Here is a 24,252-nt window from a genome sequence, read left to right on the forward strand (position 1 = left end):
TAACTTCAATCTAGTCATGAGAAATCATCAATTAAGCCCAAATTGAGAGAAATTCTACAAAATAACTGACCAGTATTCATCAAAAGTGCCAAGGGAAGTTCCAGCCAGAAGAATAAGACAAAAAAAAGCAATAAATGTATCCAGATTGGAAAAGAAGTAAAATTATTTGCAGATGACATAATCCTATATATACAAAATCCCAGCGAGTCTGCCAGAAAACTTCTAGAGCTAATAGAGGACTTTAACAAAGTTACAGTATAAAAGGTCAACAAACAAAAATCATTTGGGTTTCTATACACCAGCAATGAGAAATCTGAAAGAGAAATTACAGAAACAATTCCATTTACAGTAGCATCTAAGAGGATAAAATACCTAGGAATAAATCTAACCAGCAACGTGAGGGACTTATACAATGAAAATTACAAAACACTGCCGAAAGAGATTAAAGACTTGAATAAATGGAAAGATGTTTCTTGTTCATGGATTTTAACACTTAATATTGTTAAGATGTCAATACTACATTTATACATTCAACACAATCCCAATAAAAATTCCAACAGTCTTCTTCAGAGAAATGGAAAAACCAATCCTCAACTTCATATGAAATGGCAAGAGATACCCTGAATTGCTAAAGCAATGTTGTAAGAGAAGAACAAAGTAGGAGGTCACTCACACTTCCTGATTTTAAATCATATTATAAAGCTACAGTAATCAAAACTGCCTGGTACTGGTATAACAACAGAAACAAAGACCAGTGGGATAGAACTGAGAGTCTAGAAATAAACTCACACATCTATGGTCAACTGATTCTTGACAAGGGTGCTAAGTCCAATCGATCGGGATAGAAGAGTCTCTTCAATAAACAGTGTTGGAAAAACTGGATTTTTCATATGCAGAAAAATCAAACAGGGTCTCTGCCTCACCATGTACGAAAATAAATTCAAAATGGATTAAGGACCTAAATGTGAAAACAAAAGCTATAAAATTCTTAGAAGAAAATGCAGGGGCAACTCTGTCAGGCCTAGCTTTTAATAATGGATTATCAAATATAGTAACGGAAACCCTGGTGGTGCAGTGGTTAAGTGCTACGGCTGCTAACCAAGAGGTCGGCAGTTTGAATCCACCAGGCGCTCCTTGGGAACTCTACGGTGCAGTTCTACTCTTTCCTATACGGTCACTATGAGCCCGAATCGATTCGATGGCAGTGGGTTTGGTTTTTTGGTTTAATATAGTAACAAAGCACAAACAGCAAAAGAAAAAATAAATGGGACCTCAAAAAAAATTAAAACTTTTGCTCATGAAAAGACTTTACCATAAAAGTGAAAAGACAAGCTACTGACTGGGAGAATATCTTCAGAAACCGTATTTCTGATAAGAACGTAAACCGAAAGACATATAGAACTCTGACATCTTAAGAACAAAAAGATAACCCAATCATAAAATGGGCAAAGGACTTGAACAGACATTTCACCAAAGAGGACATTCAAACGTCCACCAAACACATGAAAAGATGCTCAACATCATTAGCCAGCAGAGAGATGCAAATCAAAAACACAATGAGATACCATTTCATTCCCACTAGGATGGCTAGCTAAGGGGGAAGAAAAAAAGTGTCGAGGTCATAAAGGACAAGGAAAGACTGACCAGTTGCCATAGACTAAGGGGGACTAAGAAGATACACTAATTAAATGTAATCTGGGATCCCGAACTGATTCCTGAAACAGAAAAAAGGCATTAGGATAAAAATAAGTAAAATACAAGTACTTAACAGAATTTTACCAATGCTAAAAAGAAAAAAAAAAAAATTTTTTTTCTTTTTAAGTTCTTAATCTTGGTAACTGTACTATGGTTGGGTAAGTTTCAATATTAGGGGAAGTTAGGTGATGGGTGTATGTGAACTCCGTAATGTTTTTTGTAACTTTTCTGTAAGGCTACAACTATCTCAAAATAAAAAGTTTAAAAGCTGTTCTAGACTCTTAGATTTTTCTAACTAAAAAATGCTTAATGTTTATATGTGCCTTACCGCTTTGTGATAAACCTTGCTTGCTGCAAGTGAAGGGGACTTGAAGCACTTCCTGGTGAAGATCAAAGACCACAGCCTTCAGTAAGGATTACACCTCAACATAAAGAAACAAAAACCCTCACAACTGGACATTATGAAAATCGAAAAAATATTGACGTTGTCAAGGATTTCATTTTACTTGGATCCATAATCAACACCCACGGAAGTGGCAGTCAAGAAATCAAATGACAGATTGCACTGGACAAATCTGCTGCAAAAGGCCTCTTTAAAGTGTGAAAAAGCAAAGATGTCACTTTGAGAACTAAGGTGTACCTGCCCCAAGCCATGGTATTTTCAATCACCTCATATGCATGTGAAAGCTGGACAACGAATAAGGAGGACAGAAGAATTGATGCCTTTGAATTACAGTGTTGGTGAAGAGTACTTTACGTACTATGGACTGCCAGAAGGACGAACAGATCTGTCTTAGAAGTACAGCCACAATGCTCCTTAGAAGCAAGGATGGTGAGACTTCATCTCACATACTTTGGACATGTTGTCAGGAGGGACCAGTCCCTGGAGAAGACATCATGCTTGGTAAAGAAGAGGGTCGGCAAAAAAGAGGAAAACCTCAGCGAGATGAACTGACATAGTGACTGCAGTAATGGGCTCAAGAATAACAACGATGATGAGGATGGGGCAGGGTCGGGCACTGTTTTGTTCTGAGGTACGCTGGGTCACTGTGAGTCAGAACCAACTCAACAGCACCTAACAACCACCACCACCACTTTGTGATTCCTCCTCCTCAACACGGTAAAGACTTCTCTAACAATTACTACGTGCCAGCCGCTGTCCTAGGTATTAAAGATACAACGGCCGGGAGGGGGAAGAGGGGCGCCAGGTCTCAAGCCTGTAGAGTCTATTGCATTTAATCCTACAGTATCCCAATGAGGAAGTATTTTCATCCCATCTTAAAAATAAGAAAACTAAGATCTAGAAAGTTTAAAAGAGGAAGCCAAATTTTAAATCCAAGTCTTGAAACTCCACCAACTGAGATCCTAACTGCTGTGCTCTGTGAATTATTTTTAACCTCACCTTACGGGTAAGGAAACTAAAACGTCAGGGAAGTAAGTATCTTACCCCAGCTACAAAGTTTCAAAACTGGCACTTAAACCAAGATCTTATCTCTTTCAGTCCAGTGCTATTTTTACTACTATAACTGCTTCCTAATAAGTGTAAATTGTTCAGACTTATTTATATGCTAAAAAAAGTTTAGTTTGCGGATTTTTTTAAATGAACATATTGTATTTTCCCATATATGGACTATGGTTTGGTTGCTACCAGAGTTTGGAAAGAACTTCTAGTGGTTCTAGAATGCCTAGTAGACACTACTAAAAAGAAAAGAATTTTATGAATAATAAAGTAGACAAATCATCAACAATAATTAGGTGAAGTAGCAGAAGACACGAGTTTCAAGACCATCTTTTCAATTACTAGCTGGGTGAAAGCTTCCAGAGGTAGTATGGCAAAACAAGAAAAGCACAGGTTGAGAGTTAAAAGAAAAACAACCTAACCCCAAATATTAATGCTAGCAGTGTAATGCTGACGTTGAACAATTAAAATCTAATTATTTGAAACTTTTGTTCACCTGTAAAATAGAGGGAATAATCCTCACAGGATTTCTGTAGTTAAATGAAACTATATTTGTAAAACACCAAATACAATACATAGCAATAGACAGTAGATTGACAGTACTTTATTTTCACCTGTCATTTGGTAATAATAATTTCTATCTTACACACATCAGAAAATCAAATGAGATTACATAAAGAGCACCTTGAAAGCATTAAAAGTAGCAAATACATATATGGTCATTACTTATCATACAACTGCAGATGTGTAATTGATTGGATTCACACAGTGTTACCAATTGCTACAGAACATCTCTACTTATGCACCCTGACATCTATCTCAATACACCTAATAACGAATAAATCTCTATTTTACATCAGATCCTCCTTCCAAATGCCCTGCTTTCCGATATGCCATGTTATCTAGTCTCCCAAGCATGAAAGCCTGGGACACCTTTTAATTTTCTTCTCCCCTCCCCACCCAAGGCCAAGTCCAGTTGATTTTTGTTCTCAACATGATAAGAATCTAGAAATTTTATTTCACATTTCTTATACTAGATCATTTATAAAAATACTGACTTAGGAATCTCATATATGACTAGAGAAAGACTAAATGGGTCAATTTTGTGGAATACAATTTGGCCAATACATATCAAAAGCTGTAAGGAACCCATACTAAAGAAAAAATCTCACACGACAAACGTTATCCACATATAACATCACAATATTGGTTAATATAGTAAAAAAGTGCCAATAATGCAAGAATGGTGACATAAATTACAACCCGGCTATACGACATACAGATAGCAGAAATCTGACTTCTGGTTAAAATTGAGAAACACTCGTAATTTTAAGACTAAGTGATAAATATATAAATAAATGTTTACATCTTTATACAAACACAAAAATGCATACACAGCATATTTTATACAAACACATACACAGGCAAACAACAAAAAAGAAACGCTAAAATGTTAACAATTAAATAAATGCTGATAGTTGTCATCCTAGAGTAGAAAGATTATGGTGATTTTTATTACCTCCTTTGCAGTTTTAAAGACTTTATATTTTCTCAACAAATATGTATTACTTTATAATCTTAAGAAGATATTAAGTTCTATCAAATTCTTAACATGAGTCAAAGAACAACCTATTTATCACAATCTTAATACATTAAGTTGTTTTAAAGAGTAAAACATTAAGGCAGGAAAGTGAAAATGAAAAGAATCTCTATGGGTTTTTTTTTTCTTAAGCCATCAAAGAAATCTTGATCCCTCACACATCATGCCAATAGAGAAAAATCAACTCCAAATGGATTTTCAATCTAAATGTCAATGGAAAACCATAAAGCTTCTAGAAGTTAGTAAAAGAAAGTATCTTCACAAACTTGAGGATGGCAAAGATTTCTTAAAAGGAACACACTAAACACTAAGCAAAAGGAAAAGACTTAAAAATTGAACTTTATTAAAAGTTAATTTCTGGTTATCAAGAGAAAAAAAAAGGCAAGCCAAAAAGTGGGGAAAGATAAGTGTAATACATATGCAACAAAAAGATAAGGAAGTATAAATCTATAAACAACCCAAGAGAAAAATGGGCAAAAGATGAACATAAGCCTTACAAAGAAATAATAGCCAAATTGCCAATAAACATAAGAAGGTGCTCCACTTCATCAGTTACCTGGGAAATGCAACCTGAAATCACATTGCAATGACACTACATCATCACTGGAATGGCTAAAATTAAAAGGACTGACAATACCCAATGGCAAGGATATGGAGCAGTTAGTAGAAACTGGCGAACCACACAGCAAACTCCTGGCAGTACCCACTGAAATGGAACATTTGGACTGTCAGCAAATTCGATCCCAAGTGTGTAACAGAAATGAGGACATAAGTGCATCAAAAGGCACATCCGAGAATATTCACAGCAGCTTTTTTCATAATAGCCAACATCTAGAAACAACCTAAATGCGTATTACACTAGAATGAATAAATTCTGGTATAGTCACAGCATCAACTATTGTACAGAAAGGAGAATAAACTATTTTTTTTACATATAATAACATACTTATGCCTCATAAACCATGTAAAAGAAAGAAACCAGGCACAGAGTACACAGCATATGATTCCATTTATATCATGCTGAAAACCAGGTAAAACTAATAAAATGTTAGGGTAGTGGTTATCTAGGAGGGTTGTGATGAGGAAGCACAGAAGAGGGGGCCTCTGGGACGCTGTTCTACGTCTTGATCTGGGTAGTGGTTACACATCACATTTGAGGAAGTTCATCAAGTGCTTTGCGTACTTTTCTGCATCATTGTTATATTTCAATAAAATTTGGAAAAGACACACACTTAGAGAAACAGTGTTACAAATACATACAAGCATGCGCCTTTCACCATTGTTTCATTCAAACGAACTTGGAAATAACATAAATCCATCAACAGGGGACCGGTTAAATAAATTACAGCATACAATTTAATCAGTCACTAAGTGCAATGAGGCAGATTTACATGCAATAAAACCGACATTGCTCCAAGATGTTATTAAATGAATCATTCAAATTTCAAAACATATAAATAGTATTACTCAATTTATATAAAACAAAATGTATGTAGATTTATATAAAAAATACACAAAACGTATTATATAGACATACACACACACGTTTATAAACTGACATTTTACAGAAGGAGTCCAATGTTAGTAATTATCTCTTTGGAATGAGTGAGCAGAGGTTGGAAACGGGGAATTCTTCCATTTTAGTTTATTCCCCTCTATACTATTTTAATTTTTACAATGACTATGTCGTCCTTTTATAAGAAACTACATCATACAATTATGAATAAAACAAAGTAGCCATCTCTGAGACTGATCTAGCTGGCTGATCCTATTATACCCTTGTCCATAATGATTTCCAATTTGTGGACTCCGGGTCTAAAAGAGCATAGCTCTCATTCAGTATCACTGTCTCACAATTACAGATCAATGAATTAGACACCAAAAATCAGACAGAGCTCCACTCTGAGTGCTAAATAACTGACTATGGTATTTAAGTCATCCAGAAAGAAATCTTTTATTAACAATTTATGTCTACCTAAGAAAAAATAAAATGCCATAAATTGGGTAAAACAACTTGAAGAGCATGGAAGGACACCGAAAATACACCATGCTGGACTTAGTTCCCTAAAATAATCCACTAGAAGAGCTTCCTTGATTCATCTACTTACCAAGTGGATTAAAGTCAATAATAACAAGTGTTTTAAGCTGGGTTCTCTAGAGAAGCAAAACCTATAAAGCATAGAAATATATAGAGAGAGAGATTTGTATCAAGGAAACAGCTCACGCGATTGTGGAGGTTGAAACGTCCCAAGCCCCTGGATAAGGATAGAGGCCTTTACCAATTCACAGAGCCACAGAAGCTGGTGAACCCAAGATTGTCAGGTTGGAAAGCAAGGCTCCCACTCACAAGCTGTGAATCCCAAGGCCAGCAGGCAAGACCGCAAGGTTTCTCCCTGTTCACATAACTGCAGGAGCTGGCAAACCCAAGATCGGCAGGTCGGGGAGCAGGACTCTTGCTTGCAGGCTGTGAAGATCCACGAATCTCAAGATGGACAGGTAAGCTGCTGGCTCAAGTCCCAAGAACCGGACATCAGACAAGAGGCAGCTGCTGGATGCGGTACAAGCTAAAAACCTTGGCAAGGCAAGCAGGAAGGAAATAGGTGGAGAAAAGAAGAGAGATGAAGGCTAAGGGGGCAGTGAGCTGCCACAGGCCCCATCTCCACCAGTACCTCTCAGCAGATTCCAGCATGGGGGTAATCACACACCAAATTTCAACAGGTAAGCGATCACAACATTATACAACTGCCAAAACACTGAGAATTGTGGCCCAGCCAAGTTGACACACAATCTCAACCATCATGGTCCACTCCTTGTCAACTTGGTATCTGCACACATCTCCCCAAACCATACCTGATCTCTGAATAAACACAATTACAAAGTCATACTTGTACCTAACATGATACAGCTAACACACGTACAACCGAAAACACACTAACCCTATTTACATCTTATATTTTATAATAAAACAGAAATATCTGATGCACACATACACAGCAGAAATACTCATAATAATTACAGTCCTCGTTTCTGCAACTGGTCACGTGTCCATAACCAGTATTTAGAACCACCTTCTTCCACCACCTATTCCGTATTCCCTTTATCCTCAGCAAGCACCTCAGCTGGCCGTGGTTCTTTGTCTGATGGGGTGACCCAAACCTTCATTCCTGAAGGGTCTGGGCCATTAGTAGTCATGTCAGAATTGGATTGCTGTAGTTTTCCGCTGACTTTAATCACAGGACATGGTAGTACTAAGAGGGGCCCTAAGAGATCTCCTGCATTCCAGACATACTCTTCTTTACCTCCCTTATGAAGTATCAGCCCGATTTCCTCTTGGTAATGATGATCAATCACACCAGCCAGCATGGTAACTCCCTTCTTTGCCTCTTGATCCAGAGGCATAAAGAACCCAAGGTGGCCGGGTGGCATTCTTAGCTTCCAGTTCAATGGAATTATTGATGTGTCTCCAGATGGGAAAATTCCTCCCTTTCCTCCCTTTGGAACTAAGACCTCTAGACCTGCAGAGCATAAGGTCACAAGGACAGGAAGCAAAAATCTTACAAGTGAATCACTAGGGGTAATAGTGAGTGGCGCCACTCCCATTTCCACCTCTTGATTCCTGGACCCATGAAGCCCGGCAATGGGAGAAACAGCATATACTGAATGCTGGTTTAGAGCATATATAGCCTCCCAGAGAACACTGACCCAAGGTATCATCACATAGCTGGCACCATAATTGTGTCATCAAGGAGGCCATTCCATCATTCTATCAAGCCAGCTGCTTCAGGATGAGAAACACAGTAAGACCAGTAATTCCATGAGCATGGCCCCAGTGCCAGACTTAATTTGCTGTGAAGCACGTTTCTTGATCAGAGGCAATGCTGTGTGGGATACCATGACATCGGAGAAGGCGTTCTGTAAGTTCACAGATGGTAGTTTTGGCAGAAGCATTGCATGCTGGAAAAGCAAATCCATATCCACAGTGTCTATTCCAGTAAAGACAAAACACTGCCCTTTCCGTGATGGAAGTGGTCCAATGTAATCAATCTGCCACCAGGTTGATCATCTCAAGGGATGGTGCGATATCAGGGACTCAGTATTGGTCACTGCTGCTGGCAAACTGGGCACTCAGCAGTGGCTGTAGCCAGGTCAGCCTTGGTGAGTGGAAGTCCATGTTGCTGGGCCCAGGCGTAACCTCCATCCCTGCCACCATGGCTACTTTGTTTATGAGCCCATTGGGCAATGACAGGAGTAGCTGGGAAAAGAGGATGAGTGGTTTCCACAGAACACATCATCCTATCCACTTGACTGTTAAAATCATCCTCTGCTGAGGTCAACCTTCGGTGAGCATTCCCTTGAGACCCAAATATCTTCACTTCTTTGGCCCATTCAGAGAGGTCTATCCACATACCTCTTCCCCATGAATCTTTGTCTCCAATTTTCCAGTCAAGTTCCTTCCAAGTCCCTGACCATCCAGCCAAACCATTGGCCACAGCCCATGAATCAGTATACAAGTGCACATCTGGCCATTTCTCCTTCCAAGAAAACTGAACAACCAGGTGCACTGCTTGAAGTTCTGCCCATTGGGAGGATTTCCCTTCACCACTGTCCTTCAGGGAGGTCCCAGAAGAGGCTGTAGCGCTGCTGTTGTCCACTTTCGAGAGGTGCCTGCACGTAGCACAGAACCATCTGCAAACCAGGCACAAATTTTCTCTTCCTCAGTCAACTGGTCATGAGGAACCTCCCATGAGGCCACAGATGCAGACTGGGAGATGGAAAATAATGTGACAGGAGTGGAGACCATGGGAATTTGGGCCACTTCCTCATGCAACTTACTTGTGCCTTCAGATCCTGCTTGGGCCCAATCTCATATATACCACTTCCATTTAATGATGAAGTGCTACTCTGCACGTCCAACTTTATGACTCTGTGGGTCATACAACACCCAGTTCATGATGGGGAGCTCAAGCTGCATGGTGTCCCATGGTTAACCGTTCAGTTTCTACTAAGGCCCAGTAACAAGCCAAAAGCTGTTTCTCAAAAGGAAAGTAGTTATCTGCAGAGGACAGCAGGGCTTTGCTCCAAAATCCTAAGGGCCTACACCGTGATTCACCAACAGGGGCCTGCCAAAGACTCTAAACAGCATTTCTATCTGCCACGGGCACTTCAAACACCATTGTACCAGCTGGGTCATATGGTTCAAGTGGCAGAGAGGCATGCACAGCAGTCTGAACCTGTTGTAAAGCCTTCTCTTGTTCGGGGCCCCACCCAAAACTAGCAGCTTTCAAGTCACTTGATAAACAGGTGGGAGTAGCACACCCAAATGAGTAATATGTTGCCTCCAAAATCCAAAGAGGCCCACTAGGCACTATGCCTCCTTTTCAGTCATAGGAGCAGCCAGATGCAATAACTTATCCTTCACTTTGGAAGGAATATCTCGACATGCCCCACACCACTGGACCCCTAGAAATTTCACCAAAGTGGAAGGCTCATGAATTTTTGTGGGGTTAATTTCCCATCCTCGAGCATGCAAATGTTTTACCAGTAAGTCCAGAGTCACTGACACTTCTTCCTTACTAGGTCCAATCGGCATAATGTCATCAATGTAACGGACCAGAGTGACATCTTGTGGAAGGGAAAGGCGATCGAGGTCCCTGTGGACTAAATTATGACATAGGGCTGAAGAGCTGATGTAGCCCTGAGATAGGCAAGTGCAGGTGTGTTACTGGCCTTGCCAGCTGAAGGCAAACTACTTCTGATCATCCTTCGAAACAGGTATGGTGAAAAAAGCATTAGCCAGATCAATGGCTGCATACCAGGTACCAGGAGATGTATTAATTTGCTCAAGTAATAAAACTGCGTCTGGAACAGCAGCTGCAACTGCAGTCACCATCCCGTTAAGTTCTCGATAATCTACTGTCATTCTCCAAGATCCATCTGTTTTTTCCAAAGGTCAGTTTGTCTAGCGAAACTAGGACCAACCAACCAGCTTCCTTATACCTCTCATTCTGACAGAACTGCAGAAAGCTATCACACATGTGTTCACCCAGAGCCTTGCCTTTCACCAATGCCCGATCTACTGGTGGTGATATTTTGTGTATTTGTATCGCCACCTCAGCCCATGGATTAACAGTGCCCGCTTTACTGCTGGAAGCAGAGTCATCAACATCTTTAAGACTAACCAGACTTGAGAACCAATTTAGAAAACTCATCCTTACAATTTTGTTTCTCTACAGCCACTCTGGGTACCAAACGTCTTGGGCTGGGTTCTCTAGAGAAGCAAAACCCGTAAAGCATATAAATATATACAGAGATTTATATCAAGGAAACAGCTCACGTGGTTGTAGAGGCTGGAATGTCCCAAGTCCCTGGATAAGGATAAAGGCCTTTCCCAATTCACGGAGCCACAGAAGCTGGTGAACCCAAGATCGTCAGGTCAGAAAGCAGGGCTCCCACTCACAGGCTGTGAAGGTCAAGGAATCCCAAGGTCGCCAGGCAAGACTGCAAGGTTTCTCCTGATTCACATAGCTGCAGGAGCTGGCAAACCCAAGATCGGCAGGTCGGGGAGCAGGACTCTTGCTTGCAGGCTGTGAAGATCCACGAATCCCAAGATGGGCAGGTAAGCTGCTAGCTCAAGTCCCAAGAACCGCACGTCAGCAAGAGGCAGCTGCTGAATCCAGAACAAGCCAAAAACCTTGGCAAGGCGAGCAGGACGGAAGTAGGCAGCAGAAGGCAGAGAGACGAAGGCTGAGGGGACGGTGCACTGCCACAGGCCCCATTCCCACCAGTATCACTCAGCAGACTCCATCATGGGGGCAGTCACATATCAGATTTCAATAGGGAAGTGATCACAACATTATACAACTGTCAAAACACTGAGAATCATGGCCCAGCCAAGCTGACACACAATCTTAGCCATCACAACAAGTAATACCACAACCCTCATTAGCAAAAATTATAAAGGAAGAATACTGACTTAATGCTTTCTGCTCAAATATTGATTCCTATCAGTCAGGATACTTTCTAAGAGTCACTTAGTATGTGAGTGAAAATCTGTGAAAAAAAAAACTAGAGACCTGATAAAAGTTCTCTGTTCTCCTTAAAAAGAGCTCAGTTAATAAATCTATTTCTGAAAATGACATCTAAAGAGTGTAAAAAACCCATTGTCATCAAGGAGATTCCAAGGCACAATAAAAAGGATTCAAATGTTTAAAAAAAAAAAGCACCTGTAGAAAATACACCAAAAAAAAAAAAAAAACCAAACCCACTGCTATCAAGTCAATTCTGACACTCGGCAGCCTTATAGGACAGAGTAGAGCTGGCCACAGGGCTTCCAAGAAGCAGCTGGTGGACTCCAACTGCTGACCTTTTGGTTAGCAGCCGTAGCTCTTAAATGCTGCACCACCAGGGCCCCAAAGAGCCCCAGTAAAAGCCAACATCCAACAAACATAACAAAACTATGCCTGAATCTCTCAAATGAACTTTAGAAGAAATACAGCGGTAAAAAGAAGTGGCAACAATTTCTAAATTCTTTGTTGAAAAAGTATAGCATGTCACAGATGACAAGTTTGGAGTTAGTCAAAGACAGGAAGAAATACATCTCACCAATGACCATTTAAACAAATAGAAATATAAAGAGATCAGTCACCTTCCAGGAGGATTCTGAAAGATCATTTGTCGCCCTTAACTACAATTCAATTCTGCAACTAAACCAGAGTACAAAACACGTAGCAAAAATAATATATGCCTTGTTGTTGTTAGTTGCCATTGAGTCAATCCCAACTTATAGTTATACCTTAAAGCCATTTAAATGGGTGAAACTCTTTTTTTTCTTTAAATAGGAGAGAAGTCACCCATTATATATACCCAAACTCCTACCATCATCTTATTAGGATTTTATTGACTAAAGCCTGAGATATTTGGGAGGATATCTCCTTAAATTAATGACAGGATTTGAAAAAAGGCTGATAACATCTAAATTTAAAAGCTAAAAATCACAAGAGGTCTTTTGTCAATGGCCAAAAACATTTTGAGTTTCCTGGGCCATTAAGCAAAATTAAGTATAAATACAAACTGTATAAAAATATGCTTGTAATTTATGCTGCTTTATAGCACAGAAATTTGTGACTAAAATAAAATGCTACCTGAATGCCAAAGTACATTTTTTCAAGAGTTATGAATACCTGAAATATTTTATTTCTTTTTATATTATTATATGACTGGAACACAATTTTTTTAGATAACTTCTAATTTATAAAACCCTTTTGCTGAAGTGATACCATTCAATAGTTTTCTAGAAGATGAATGTAGCCCATGTCATTCATTGTGAATTGCGGTTTGTGCCATTTTGTTAAGAAATGACATTCCTGTTTAACATGCTTGTCATCAAACAGGAAAAATAAAAGCCATAAAAATGCGTGATTTCTTGAGTGGCGTCTGGGGTCTTAAAAGCTCACAAACAGATACCTAAGATGCATCCATTCGTTCCAACCCACCTGGAGCAAAGAACAATGAAGAATACCAAAAACTAAACACAGTGCCGTCATGTCAATACCGACTTATAGCGACCCAATAGGACAGAGTAGAACTGCCCCAAAGAGTTTCCAAGGAGCACCTAGCAGATTCGAACTGCCAACCCTTTGGTTAGCAGCCGTAGCACTTAACCACTATGCCACCAGGGTTTCTATGAGAATACCAAAGATGCAAGAAAATATTAGCCCAAGAGACAAAAAGGGCCACATAAACCAGAGACTCCATCCACCTAAGACCAGAAGAACTAGATGGTGCCCAGCTACCACCAATGACCGCCCTGAATGGGAACATAACAGAGTCCCTGACAGAGCAGGAAAAAAGTGGGGTGCAGAACTCAAATTCATATACAAAGACCAGACTTAATGGTCTGACCGAGACTAGAGGAACCTCAGAAGATATGGCTCCCGGACTCTCTGATAACCCAGAACTAAAACCATTCCTGAAGCCACCTCTTCAGACAAAGATTAGACTGGACTACAAGACATAAAATGATACTCGTGAAGAGTGTGCTTCTCAGTTCAAGTAGATTAAAAAAAAAAAAGTACATACACGAGACTAAATGTGCAGCTCCTGTCCAGAGGCAAGATGAGAAGGCAAAAAGAATAGGAGCTGGTTGAACGGTCACAGGGAAATCCGGGGTAGAAAGGAGAAGTGTGCTGTCCATTATAGTGATAGCAACTAGGGTCACATAACAACGTGTGTATAAATTCTTGTATGAGAAACTAACTTGAGCTATAAACTTTCACCTAAAATACAATTAAAAAAACCAAAAGGGTATGATTTCTCAATTCCTACTGATAATAATAAAAAGGACAAACTACTTCTTTCAAATTTTTGAGATAAATTTCATTTCTGAGTTGAGAGGCTTTCTAATGCAGTAGTATCCAATAAAACTTCCACGATGATGGAAGTTTTTTTTTTTTTTTAATCTAAGCTGTTCAATTCAGAAGCCACTAGCCACGTATAGCTTTTGAGCACATGAAATGTGGCTAGTGAGACTAAGGAATTATTAATTTTATTATATTTTAATTTAAAAAGTTAACATATTAAAAAGCAAATTGTAATGAACAAATCATATACACTCAAAAGTGGGTTGTACTTTGCTACTGGAAATACGAGGCTCCTAAGTTAAATTCGAGTGAGTGATTAAGAGTAGGGAGGGTAAAGACAGACCTTGAAAACTAGCAGGTATTACAAATGAAGAATTTTTACTTCAATTATCACTAAACACTAGGAAGAGCTTTTACAAAGGCTAAAATTGTTATTAACAGTGTCAGAAAATTCAACTCAACTTTTCTGTTTTGAATAAATAAAAAGTTAATATGAAATAAATAAAAGTTCTTTGCAACTCCCAAATGAATGAGCAAATGAAAGAAGAAAACTATTAACGTGTTCAGTATCAATTTTTAAAAGGCTTTAACACAATCTAGAAAGGATGTAAGACCTGTCAGCTTAAGTTTTCACACTTTGGGGACCTAGATCACAGTGTTATAGATCAATGTCTTCTCTCCAACTCAAAATGTATATTCGTGATCCCAAGACTGCCCTTTACCTCTGTGCCTTATCAGCAGGAACACATGAGTAATAAGGGGTATAATTTCTCATGTCTGTTATGTTTTACTACAAAACAGCACTACACAATCTCTAATTCTGCCCATTTGGTATACGGTTTGATATAACTTCTCCCTGATTCATTCTCAAAATGAACTAAAATTCATCATTATCTATTAGGGTTAAGAGCACTTAATAATAGAATATCTTCAAATATAGAATACCAAGCTGACTTCTAATATTAGAAGAATAAGGACTTGAGAAAAGTTCAAAATGTGTTGGTAAGTAAGAAGCAACATGACCCTATACATGGTAAGAAAAACAAAAAAAACACGGTATGCATATAAAAAAACATGGAAGCATATACATCACAATGTTAGGAGTAGTTATACCTAGTCGACAGAGCTATGATATTTACCCTAGAGATACGTGAACCAATGTTCAAACAAAAACCTGACCACCATCTGGGGTCTTAAACACTAGCAAGTGGCCATTTAAGATATGTCAATTGGCCTCAATCCACCTGGATCAAAGGAGAGTGAAGAACACCAAAGACAAAACGTAAATATAAGCCCAAGAGACAGAAAGAGCCACATAAACCAGAGACTACATCAGCCTGGGACCAAAAGAACTAGATGGTGCCCGGTTACCACCAATCACTGCCCTGACAGGGAACACAACAAAGAATACCTGATGGAGCATAACAGTGGGATGCAGGTCTCAAATTCTCATAAAAAGACCAGATTTAATGGTCTGACTGAGACCAGAGGGACCCAGGAGGTCACGGTCCCTGGACCCTCTGTTAGCCCGAGTCTAGAACCATTCCCAAAGCCAACTCTTCAAATAGGGATTGGACTGGATTATAAAACAGAAAATGATACTGGTGAGGAGTGAGCTTCTTGGCTCAAGAAGACACTGGAGACTATGTGGGCAGCTCCTGTCTGGAGGGGAAATGAGAAGGCCGAGGGGGACAGAAGCTGGTTGAATGGTCAAAGGGAATACAGGGTGGAGAGAATGAGTGGACTGTCTCATTAGGGGGAAAGCAGTTAGGAGTACACAGCAAGATGTGTGTAACTTTTTGTATGAGACTGACTTGATTTGTGAACTTTCGCTTACAGCACAATAAAAAAAAAAAAAAACCTACCCACAAATGTTCACAGCAGCTTTATCTGTAATAGCCAAAACCTGGAAACAGCTAAAATGTCTCTCAATAAGTGAAGAGTTTATCAAACTGTGGTACAGTCATATCAGGGACTACTTAGAAATAAAAAGGAACAAATTACTGATACCCATAACTTGTATGGCTCTCAGAGAATTGCGCTGAGTGAAAAAAGTCAATCTCAAAAGGTCACATGATTCTATTCATATAATTCTCAAAATGACAAAACAATAGAGATGGAAAAGAGTTAAGGACAGCGGTGGAAAGGGGAGAGGTATGAATAGAAAGGGGTAGCACCAGGGAGATCTTTGTCCTGATGGATTAGTTCCATAGGCTTTCCAAGGAGCAGATGGTGGATTTGAGCTACCAACCTTTGCTTAGCAGCCAAGCTCTTAATGTGCCCCCAGGGTTCCGAGAGTCACAGGAAATGTAACCACTGGGGGAAAGGAGGTGAAGGGTACACCAAACTTCTCCATACTATCTTTGCAACTTCCTATGAATCTACATTATTTCAAAACAAAAAGTTTAAAAACAAACAAAAAAAGTTAAAGGACAGATCTTGTCCCTTCTCCTTCCTGCTCCCCCATCCCTATCCTATTACCCTTCCTGAACCATTCAATCCCAAAGCCCTAAGCTCAGACAGAACAAGGCGTCAGATCCCCAAACAGAATAAAGAAGCGTCTGCATGAGAGGGCTCCCCAGTATAAAATCTAAGAGCCCAAGCAAAGTGAGGACATCCTCCACACAGAAGAGCAGCTGGCCAGAAGGTGCTGGAGTCCAGGCAGTATAAGGAAGGGTCTACGTTGTGGGGAAGGGGAGTATGGAGCAGGGTGTGGACCAGCAGAGTTTATCTGAGCACGAGTGCAGTAAGGAGAGCTTCTACGTGGTAATGCAGTCTAGTACGAGCTGTCAAAACACACGCAAGGGAGAGGAGCGTATCTGCACAGGGGGTGGCAAGCGCTGCCATCCTGGCATGGGGTATAGCAGCCTAGGTGAACTGAGAAGGGCATCTGCAGGAGAAGAAGGAACACTGAAGGGAAAATGGTTACAGAGGAGGGGGCACGGAGTAGTCTGATCAAGTACATAAAAATAGTATTAAGGATAACAGGAGCCAGGTTTCTCACTGTCTACAAAGGGAGTTATAAAATAGGAAAACGGAAAAAGCTAAAGTGTACCCAGTGGTGGTAGACTGTAATTGGAGGTATCATGGTTCTCAATATTGACAGACAGGGAAATAATTATACCTGTAAGTATGTGTACATACGTACATATAAACACAATAGTATGCACGCATATATTCCCCAGCTCTGTCCACTGAAAGGTCTATACTCCAACAACAATGAGCAGCACATCTAGCTCCCAGATCTTAGCTTCTAAATATCATTCTCCACTAAACTGAACTAGGGCTCCTTGGAGAAACAGCTAGTTCCAGGGCTAGGGCAGGGAAAGTACAAGATAAGCCTAGAACACCTCGTGCCAGAAGCAAGAAAGTGCTCAAAAACTGATGGGACATGTCAAAAGAACACAGAAGTCAGCCTGAAGAGGTTCCTACCGGAACCTCTTAAATCTTAAACAAAAAAAGTATCAAAATAAATAATCAGAGTGACAGATTATAACACAGTCAACAAAATAAAAAACTGTAAAACCATAACGATACAAATAAATAAATTAGGAAGTTTAATAAAGAACAAAATTAACTTCACGGTGGCAAAGCCCACGAGGTACCACCTGAATCCACTGATTAGCATGAACTCTCAACAGAACAAGGCAAATCGTGTGCCACCTGAAAGCATGCAATAGGGAGAACTCGGCAACGCTTCTGTAATATCCCTGCCAAAGATGCTTAATTTAAATCTCATAAAGAGGAAAAATCAGATGAACAAAATTAACGGACATTCCATAAAATTAATGGTCTGTGGTCTTCAAGTATTATTATCATAAAGCTCGGAGACTGGGGAACCGACCCAGATTAAAGAAAACTAAAGAGACATGACAGTTAAATGCACCATGTAATTCTGAACTGCATCTTCTTGTGATGCAAGTATTGATATAGGTAACAATCGGGACAGATCTGCATATCACAAAACAATGACACACTGTAAGATCCTAAAATACTAGAATATGCAAGCTTATTTATAGGAACAAAAGGGATTAGTGATTACCTGGAGATAAGGGCAGATGGAGAGACAACAAAGGGGCACTTCTGGGGGTGACAGAAACGTTCCGTTCTCTTGATCTGCGGTGGTGATTTTGTGGGTATATACACGTGTCAAAACTCATCAAATTATACACTTTAAGTAGAGGGAGTATGCTGTATGTAAATTATACTTTAAAAAAGTTCACTTCGAAAAAACTAGCCAAACTGAAATATTAAGTACATAAATCCACAATTAAAACTGGAGATTGTAATTGTTCAGTCAAGTCTTCTCAATAATGGACTGAACAAGTACACAGGAAATCAGTAAGGGTATAAAAGAGCTGAAGAACACAATTAGCCAACCTGACCTAACTGGCATTTATTCTGTAACAACAGCCAGAACGCACATTCTTTTCAAGTGAACATAAACTGTTCACCAACTAGATACCTAGGCCCTAAAACAAGTCTCAACAAATTTAAAAGGACTAAAATCATGTAACATATGTTCTTTGACCACAATGAAATTAAATTAGGTATCAATCAGAAAAAGGAACCTGGAAAATTTCAAAATATTCAGAAATTAAGCAAAACACTTCTAAGTAACTCATAAGTCAAAAAGAAATTATGAAGGAAGTTAAAAAATATTTTGAATGCAATTATAATGAAAACACAACATATGAAAATATCTGGGGTGCACTGGAGCAGTGCTTAGAGAGCAGTTTATAGCTTCAAATGCTACGTTAAAAAGAAAAGTCTAAAATTAATTATCCAAGCTACTACCTTAAAAAGCTAAGAACAGAAGAGCACGTTAAAACCAAAGTAAGTAGAAAAAGGAAATAATAAAAAGTAGAAACAAATAAAGAGTTCAAATGAACAACAGTGCAAATCAATAAAACCAAAACTTAATTATTTGAAAAGATCAACAAAATGGATAAATCTTTATCCAGACTAAAAAAAAAAAAAGATAAATTATCAACATCATAAAAAAAAAAAATCACTACACATCCTCTGGACAATAAAGTAAGAAAATCTTATGAAGAATTTTGTATCAATTAAACAATTTTTAAAAAACAAAAAGACACCTTGAAAAACACAAATGACCAAAACTGATTCAAGGGAAAAAAAAATGTTAAACCTGAATAGACTGATGTATGTTTTAAAAATTGAATTTGGAATCAAAAACCTTCCTACAAAGAAAACTCAGCCCCAAATGGCTTTAGTGGTAAAGGCCATCAGATATGTAATGTGGAAAAAATACTAATCTTATACAAACTCGTTAAACAGAGGAGGGAATATGTCTAACTCCTTAATGAGGCCAGTATCCCCAAAACAGATAAAGATACTGCAAGAAAATAAAGCTACAGACCAATATCCCTCACGAATACATGTGAATAAAAATTCTGGTTCAAAATCAGTAAAGTAAATCCAGCAGCATATTTGAAAGAATGACACATCATGACCAAGTTTATCCCAAGAATGCAAGGCTGGTTGAACATTTGAAAATCAATGCAATTCACCGCTTTATGAGAATAAAGAAAAATTATACGATCATCTTAATAGGTGCAAAAAAAATCTGACAATATTAAATACCCATTAATGATTTCAAAATTAAAAAGCTTCTTAGCAAAATAGGAAGCAAATTTCTTTAACCAAATAAAGGACATCTATGAAAAACCTACAGTCTTTCATAAAGGTGAAAGACTGAATATATTCCTCTAAAGATCTATTCAACATGGAATTGAAGGTCCTAGGCAGTGCAGTAAGGAAAGAAAAAGACATTAGATTGGAAAGGAAGAAGTAAAACTGTCTTTACTTGTGGACAACATGATCATGAAGAAACCTAAGGAATCTACACAATAACTACTAGAACTAAAAAGTAAATTTAGTTATAATCATAGAGTAAAAGTCAGTATAAAAAGTCAAGTGAATTTCAATTCTAGCCACAATTAGAAATTGAAGGTTTTTTTTTTTTTTAAATACCATTTACAATAGCATCCAAAACATGAAATACTTAGGGATAAGTTTAACAAAATCTGTTTAACATATACTCAATTTATTTTCAACAAAGGAGCCAAAGCAATTCAATGAGAAGTAAAATTTCCAGATGTATCATAGATTTAAAACATCAAAAGTAAAAACTAAACATAAAATTAAAAACATAAAACAAACTCAACTATAAACCATTTAAAAGAAGAAAATACGAGAATTTCTTCACAACGTAAGTGTAGCCAAGGATTTCTCAGAAGGGCACAGAAAGCACTAAACATTAAAAAAATTTTACAAATTACACTTCACCAAAATTAAAATATTTTGTTAATTAAGAGATACTGTTAAGACAATAGACAAGCCACAAATGAGAAAACAGTATTTGCAAAACAATTTGACAATGGACTTGCACCCAGAATACATAAAGAATTCCTTCAAATCAGTAATAAAATGGTTTTTATGGACAAAAGACTTGAGTAGTACTTCAGAAAGAAAGATACACAAATAGCCAATAAGCACCCAAAAAAGTGCTCAATGTCTCTAGACTTCAGGGACATAAAGATTAAGACCACAATGAAATACCACTACACACACACTAAAATGACTAAAATTTAAAAGGCAGAGAACACCAACTGAAACTCTAATACATTGTTCAGAGGGGTGTAAAACCAAGTAACCAATTTGGTAATCAATTTAGTATTTTTATTAAGTTAAACACATACCTACTTTTATGTTTAACCTAACATAGAAATTCTGTATCTGTACCCAAGAGAAATAAGACTTGTACAAAAATATACTCAAGAGGAATGAAATGGGAAAAAAAAAAAGGCTTGCATAAGAATGTTCATAAAAGCTTTAATCACAATGGTCAGAAGCTAGAGGTAACACTAAAAGAAAATAAAAATAACACTAATGACCATAAAAAGGAAAATGGATAAACAAAATTAGTATATTAAAACAGCAGAACATTATTCAGTCATGAAAGGGAATGAGTTACTGATACACTCAACATGGATGAACCACAAAAAACATGCTGGACAAAAGAAGCCAGGCACAAAAGAGCTACCCACTGTACAATTCCATTTATATGACATTCTCAAGGGATAACACTAATCTATGGTAGAAAAAAAGTCAGAACAAGGGTTGTAGGGAGTATAACTGAGCAGAAACGTAAAGAAACTTTCTGGGGTGATGAAAATATTCTGTATCTTAACAGGGTGTGTGTTACACATGCTTATGCAGTTGTCAAAACTCTGAACTACACACTTAACGTCTGAGCATTTCACCCTCAATACTTCCTCAATTAAAAAAGAAACATGTATTTTTATAGTCCTTCACTCAGCAAATATTTGATTGTCCACTATAGCCTATTAAAGTTTCAATATACACAAATACCTGCTTGCCTACTGCTGAGGACACAAAGTTAAAAGGCAGAATCCAGGAAACAGATGTTCAAGTATAGCACAATATAAGCTTGCAAAGAAATGCAAAATAATAAGTTAGTTACCATAATGAAAATCACACAGAAGAGAGAGCTTTTGAGCTGAGAAGTGAAGAACAGTCAGGTATACACAACATGTACAAAAGTAAAGTGACAAGAAAAACCACAGTGCATCTAGTAATTTGGTACGCTTAAAGCATGAGGGTTAGGGAGGTTACTGGAGAAAGAGGCTGGATAAGATAAGGAACCTGACTGTGAAGGCTCTTTTGGCCCATGCGAGAGAGTACATTTTAGCTGGCTGGCAAAGAACAACCAACTGAAGATGTTTTCGCAGGGGAATGCCAAGGATAAATCTCATCTTGGAAAGATCACTACAGAAAACGGATCTGAAAGATAGACTGCAGAGGGCTGAGGCTAGCGTCAGACCAGCAATGGGCTGGGTAAAAGTCTGTGAGCCACCTATATCAGAACAAATTCTAAGTGGTCATCCATTCATTCGTACCATGTAACAACACCTGGAATAAGGCAGAAAATAAGACAAAATTTCTGCCCTTGTAAAGCCTACAATCTATCACAGAAGACAAACGGAAAAAGTAATCACAGGTTCCTACTACAGGAATTCAGCCTACGGCTGATGAGGACAAAATGCTATCTAGGTTAAAAAACAGGGTATGGCTGTGAGGAGTATGCCGAGTAGAATACAGGAGGGTCTTGAAGCAAAATTTTTAAAAAATTCAGCGTATTAGATGAATGGAAAGAAACCCAGGTTTAATATCACAGGAGGCAGAGAAGAGAACTGCATTATGGTTGTGGTTTTGCTGGTCAACAGGGAAAAATAAAGGTATAAGAAGGCAAGAACGTTACTGGTGCTTACAAAAGAATGGCTGAGGTGATGAACCGTGGTGTCTAGGGTAGAAAGGAAAAACTAAAGGACTGATAAACGTTAAAAAGAGAAAGAAATCAAGCAAGTTGAGAATATCAAGAGGTCACAGAGCTGGGATACACTAGGGGAGAAATAAAGGAGAAAGGAACTGTGGGGAGTTACTGTATTTGAAGGAAAAATCCTTGAGCATGTGTCTTTTTCTAGCTATGCTCAAGATTCAAACTTTCAGCTCTTTAAGGAGGAAACCCAGAAGTTAAATATCTTTTAAAATTAAGTATTCATAATTCAATACATAAACAATCCTGATAGACAGCAACGGTATCCTGGAAAAGATAATTTTTAAAAATATATGTAATACAAAAACTTCACTTTTCCAAATGTGATTTCTGTCAATACTGTAGTATATCTACTCAAGAACACTCATTTGAGCTATACTTCAAAATATTAAAAAATATTTTGTGAAACTTTTTCAATGACTTGCAGTACGACTTATTATAAAATTAATTCTGTTTCTGACTAGAAGGCGAATATCTTATAAAGGAATTACTTACAGGGACATTAAGTGCATACTGTAGTCCTTGAGGAAGCCTTTCGTGCGTCTCCATCTGCTCTTCATCATTTTTCACTGTCTCCTCATGGACCATGAGTTCATCGTGTGATATCATATCCTGTTGTCTCATTTCACTTTCTTGTAACACTTCATCTGCAGCAAGGATCTCCTGGTGCGGTATACTCCGATCTTGAAGCACTGACTCCTGCAGCTCCCCAGACACGGTGGACTGGCCAGACACTCCACCCATTACAACCATTGCCCTGGAAGACTGCATTTCGTCTATGCCGCCACATTTAAGAAACAATCCTTCCAGTTTGTCGTCAATGTTCATGCTTAAGTGTAACTGCCTAGAAAGACCAGGTGTGGCAACAAAGCACAATAAATTAGTTTCACGTCCACTTAAATTTTTTTCATTCAAATTATGAAAGGTACACATTTAAAGAGAAAATGTTTATTCGTGTAATTCAGAATTGCATCCAGTTTTAAAATTATCAAGATAAGTTTCCAAAGGCTAGTTGAGTAAAACACAAATGTGCATTTTTTACATTAAGATTAAGCTACTTAATATTGACAGATTAAATCTTAATCTATTTCATTAATGAAAAATGAGCCTGATATAAAGCAAATTAAGGAAAAGTATTTGTAGCATGAGACAAAGGGTCCATTCCTTTAATCAAGATGTCTTAAAAGTAAAAAATAGATGATAAATTGAATAAGAGATAATCAGACAAAGGACAATATCAGGCAAATCATTAAAAAAAATTTAGAAATACTTAATAAACATATAAAAACATTCACTTACACTAGCAATCAAAGAAATAAACACTAAAAACAGGTGCCAAATTTCAATCACCAAACTGGTAATGATTCTTCTAATGTTGAGGTGGTTTAAAAAAAGGGGGGGTCATACATCCAATGTTGAGGTGGTTTAAAAAAAGGGGGGGTATCCATCCACTGATTCAAAACTTGCTAGTGTCGACTCACAGCGACCCTACAGGACAGGGAAGAACTGCCCCACACGGTTTCCAATGAGTAGATGGCACATTCGAACTGTCGACCTTTTGATTAGCAGTCAAGCTCTTCACCACTGCACCACCAGGGCTCCCATATCCACTGCTAGTGGAGTATAATAAATGAGTTCAACTTTTTCAAAGGTAATTTGGTAGTATATATCAAAAGCCATAAAAATGTTCATTTCCTTTGACCATGTAATTCTACTTTTAGAAACTTATTCTGATAAAATCAGAAACATATACAAA

At 38.2% G+C, this 24,252-nt stretch overlaps 1 protein-coding gene across 7 annotated transcripts in view; it reads right to left on the reverse strand.

Moving 5' to 3' along the window:
* ZNF148 (zinc finger protein 148) overlaps positions 1-24,252 on the reverse strand; it is a 151,564-nt gene that overhangs the window by 74,447 nt on the left and 52,865 nt on the right. For all 7 annotated transcript variants that reach the window (XM_023551695.2, XM_064292933.1, XM_023551694.2 and 4 more), the window contains one exon: positions 22,992-23,340. In XM_023551695.2, coding sequence (XP_023407463.1) covers positions 22,992-23,324 — 333 coding nt within the window. In that variant the 5' untranslated portion in view covers positions 23,325-23,340. The remainder of the gene's footprint in view (positions 1-22,991; positions 23,341-24,252) is intronic.

The sequence above is a fragment of the Loxodonta africana genome, chromosome 1, assembly GCF_030014295.1.
Source record: "Loxodonta africana isolate mLoxAfr1 chromosome 1, mLoxAfr1.hap2, whole genome shotgun sequence".
In the NCBI taxonomy this organism is placed as follows: domain Eukaryota; kingdom Metazoa; phylum Chordata; class Mammalia; order Proboscidea; family Elephantidae; genus Loxodonta; species Loxodonta africana.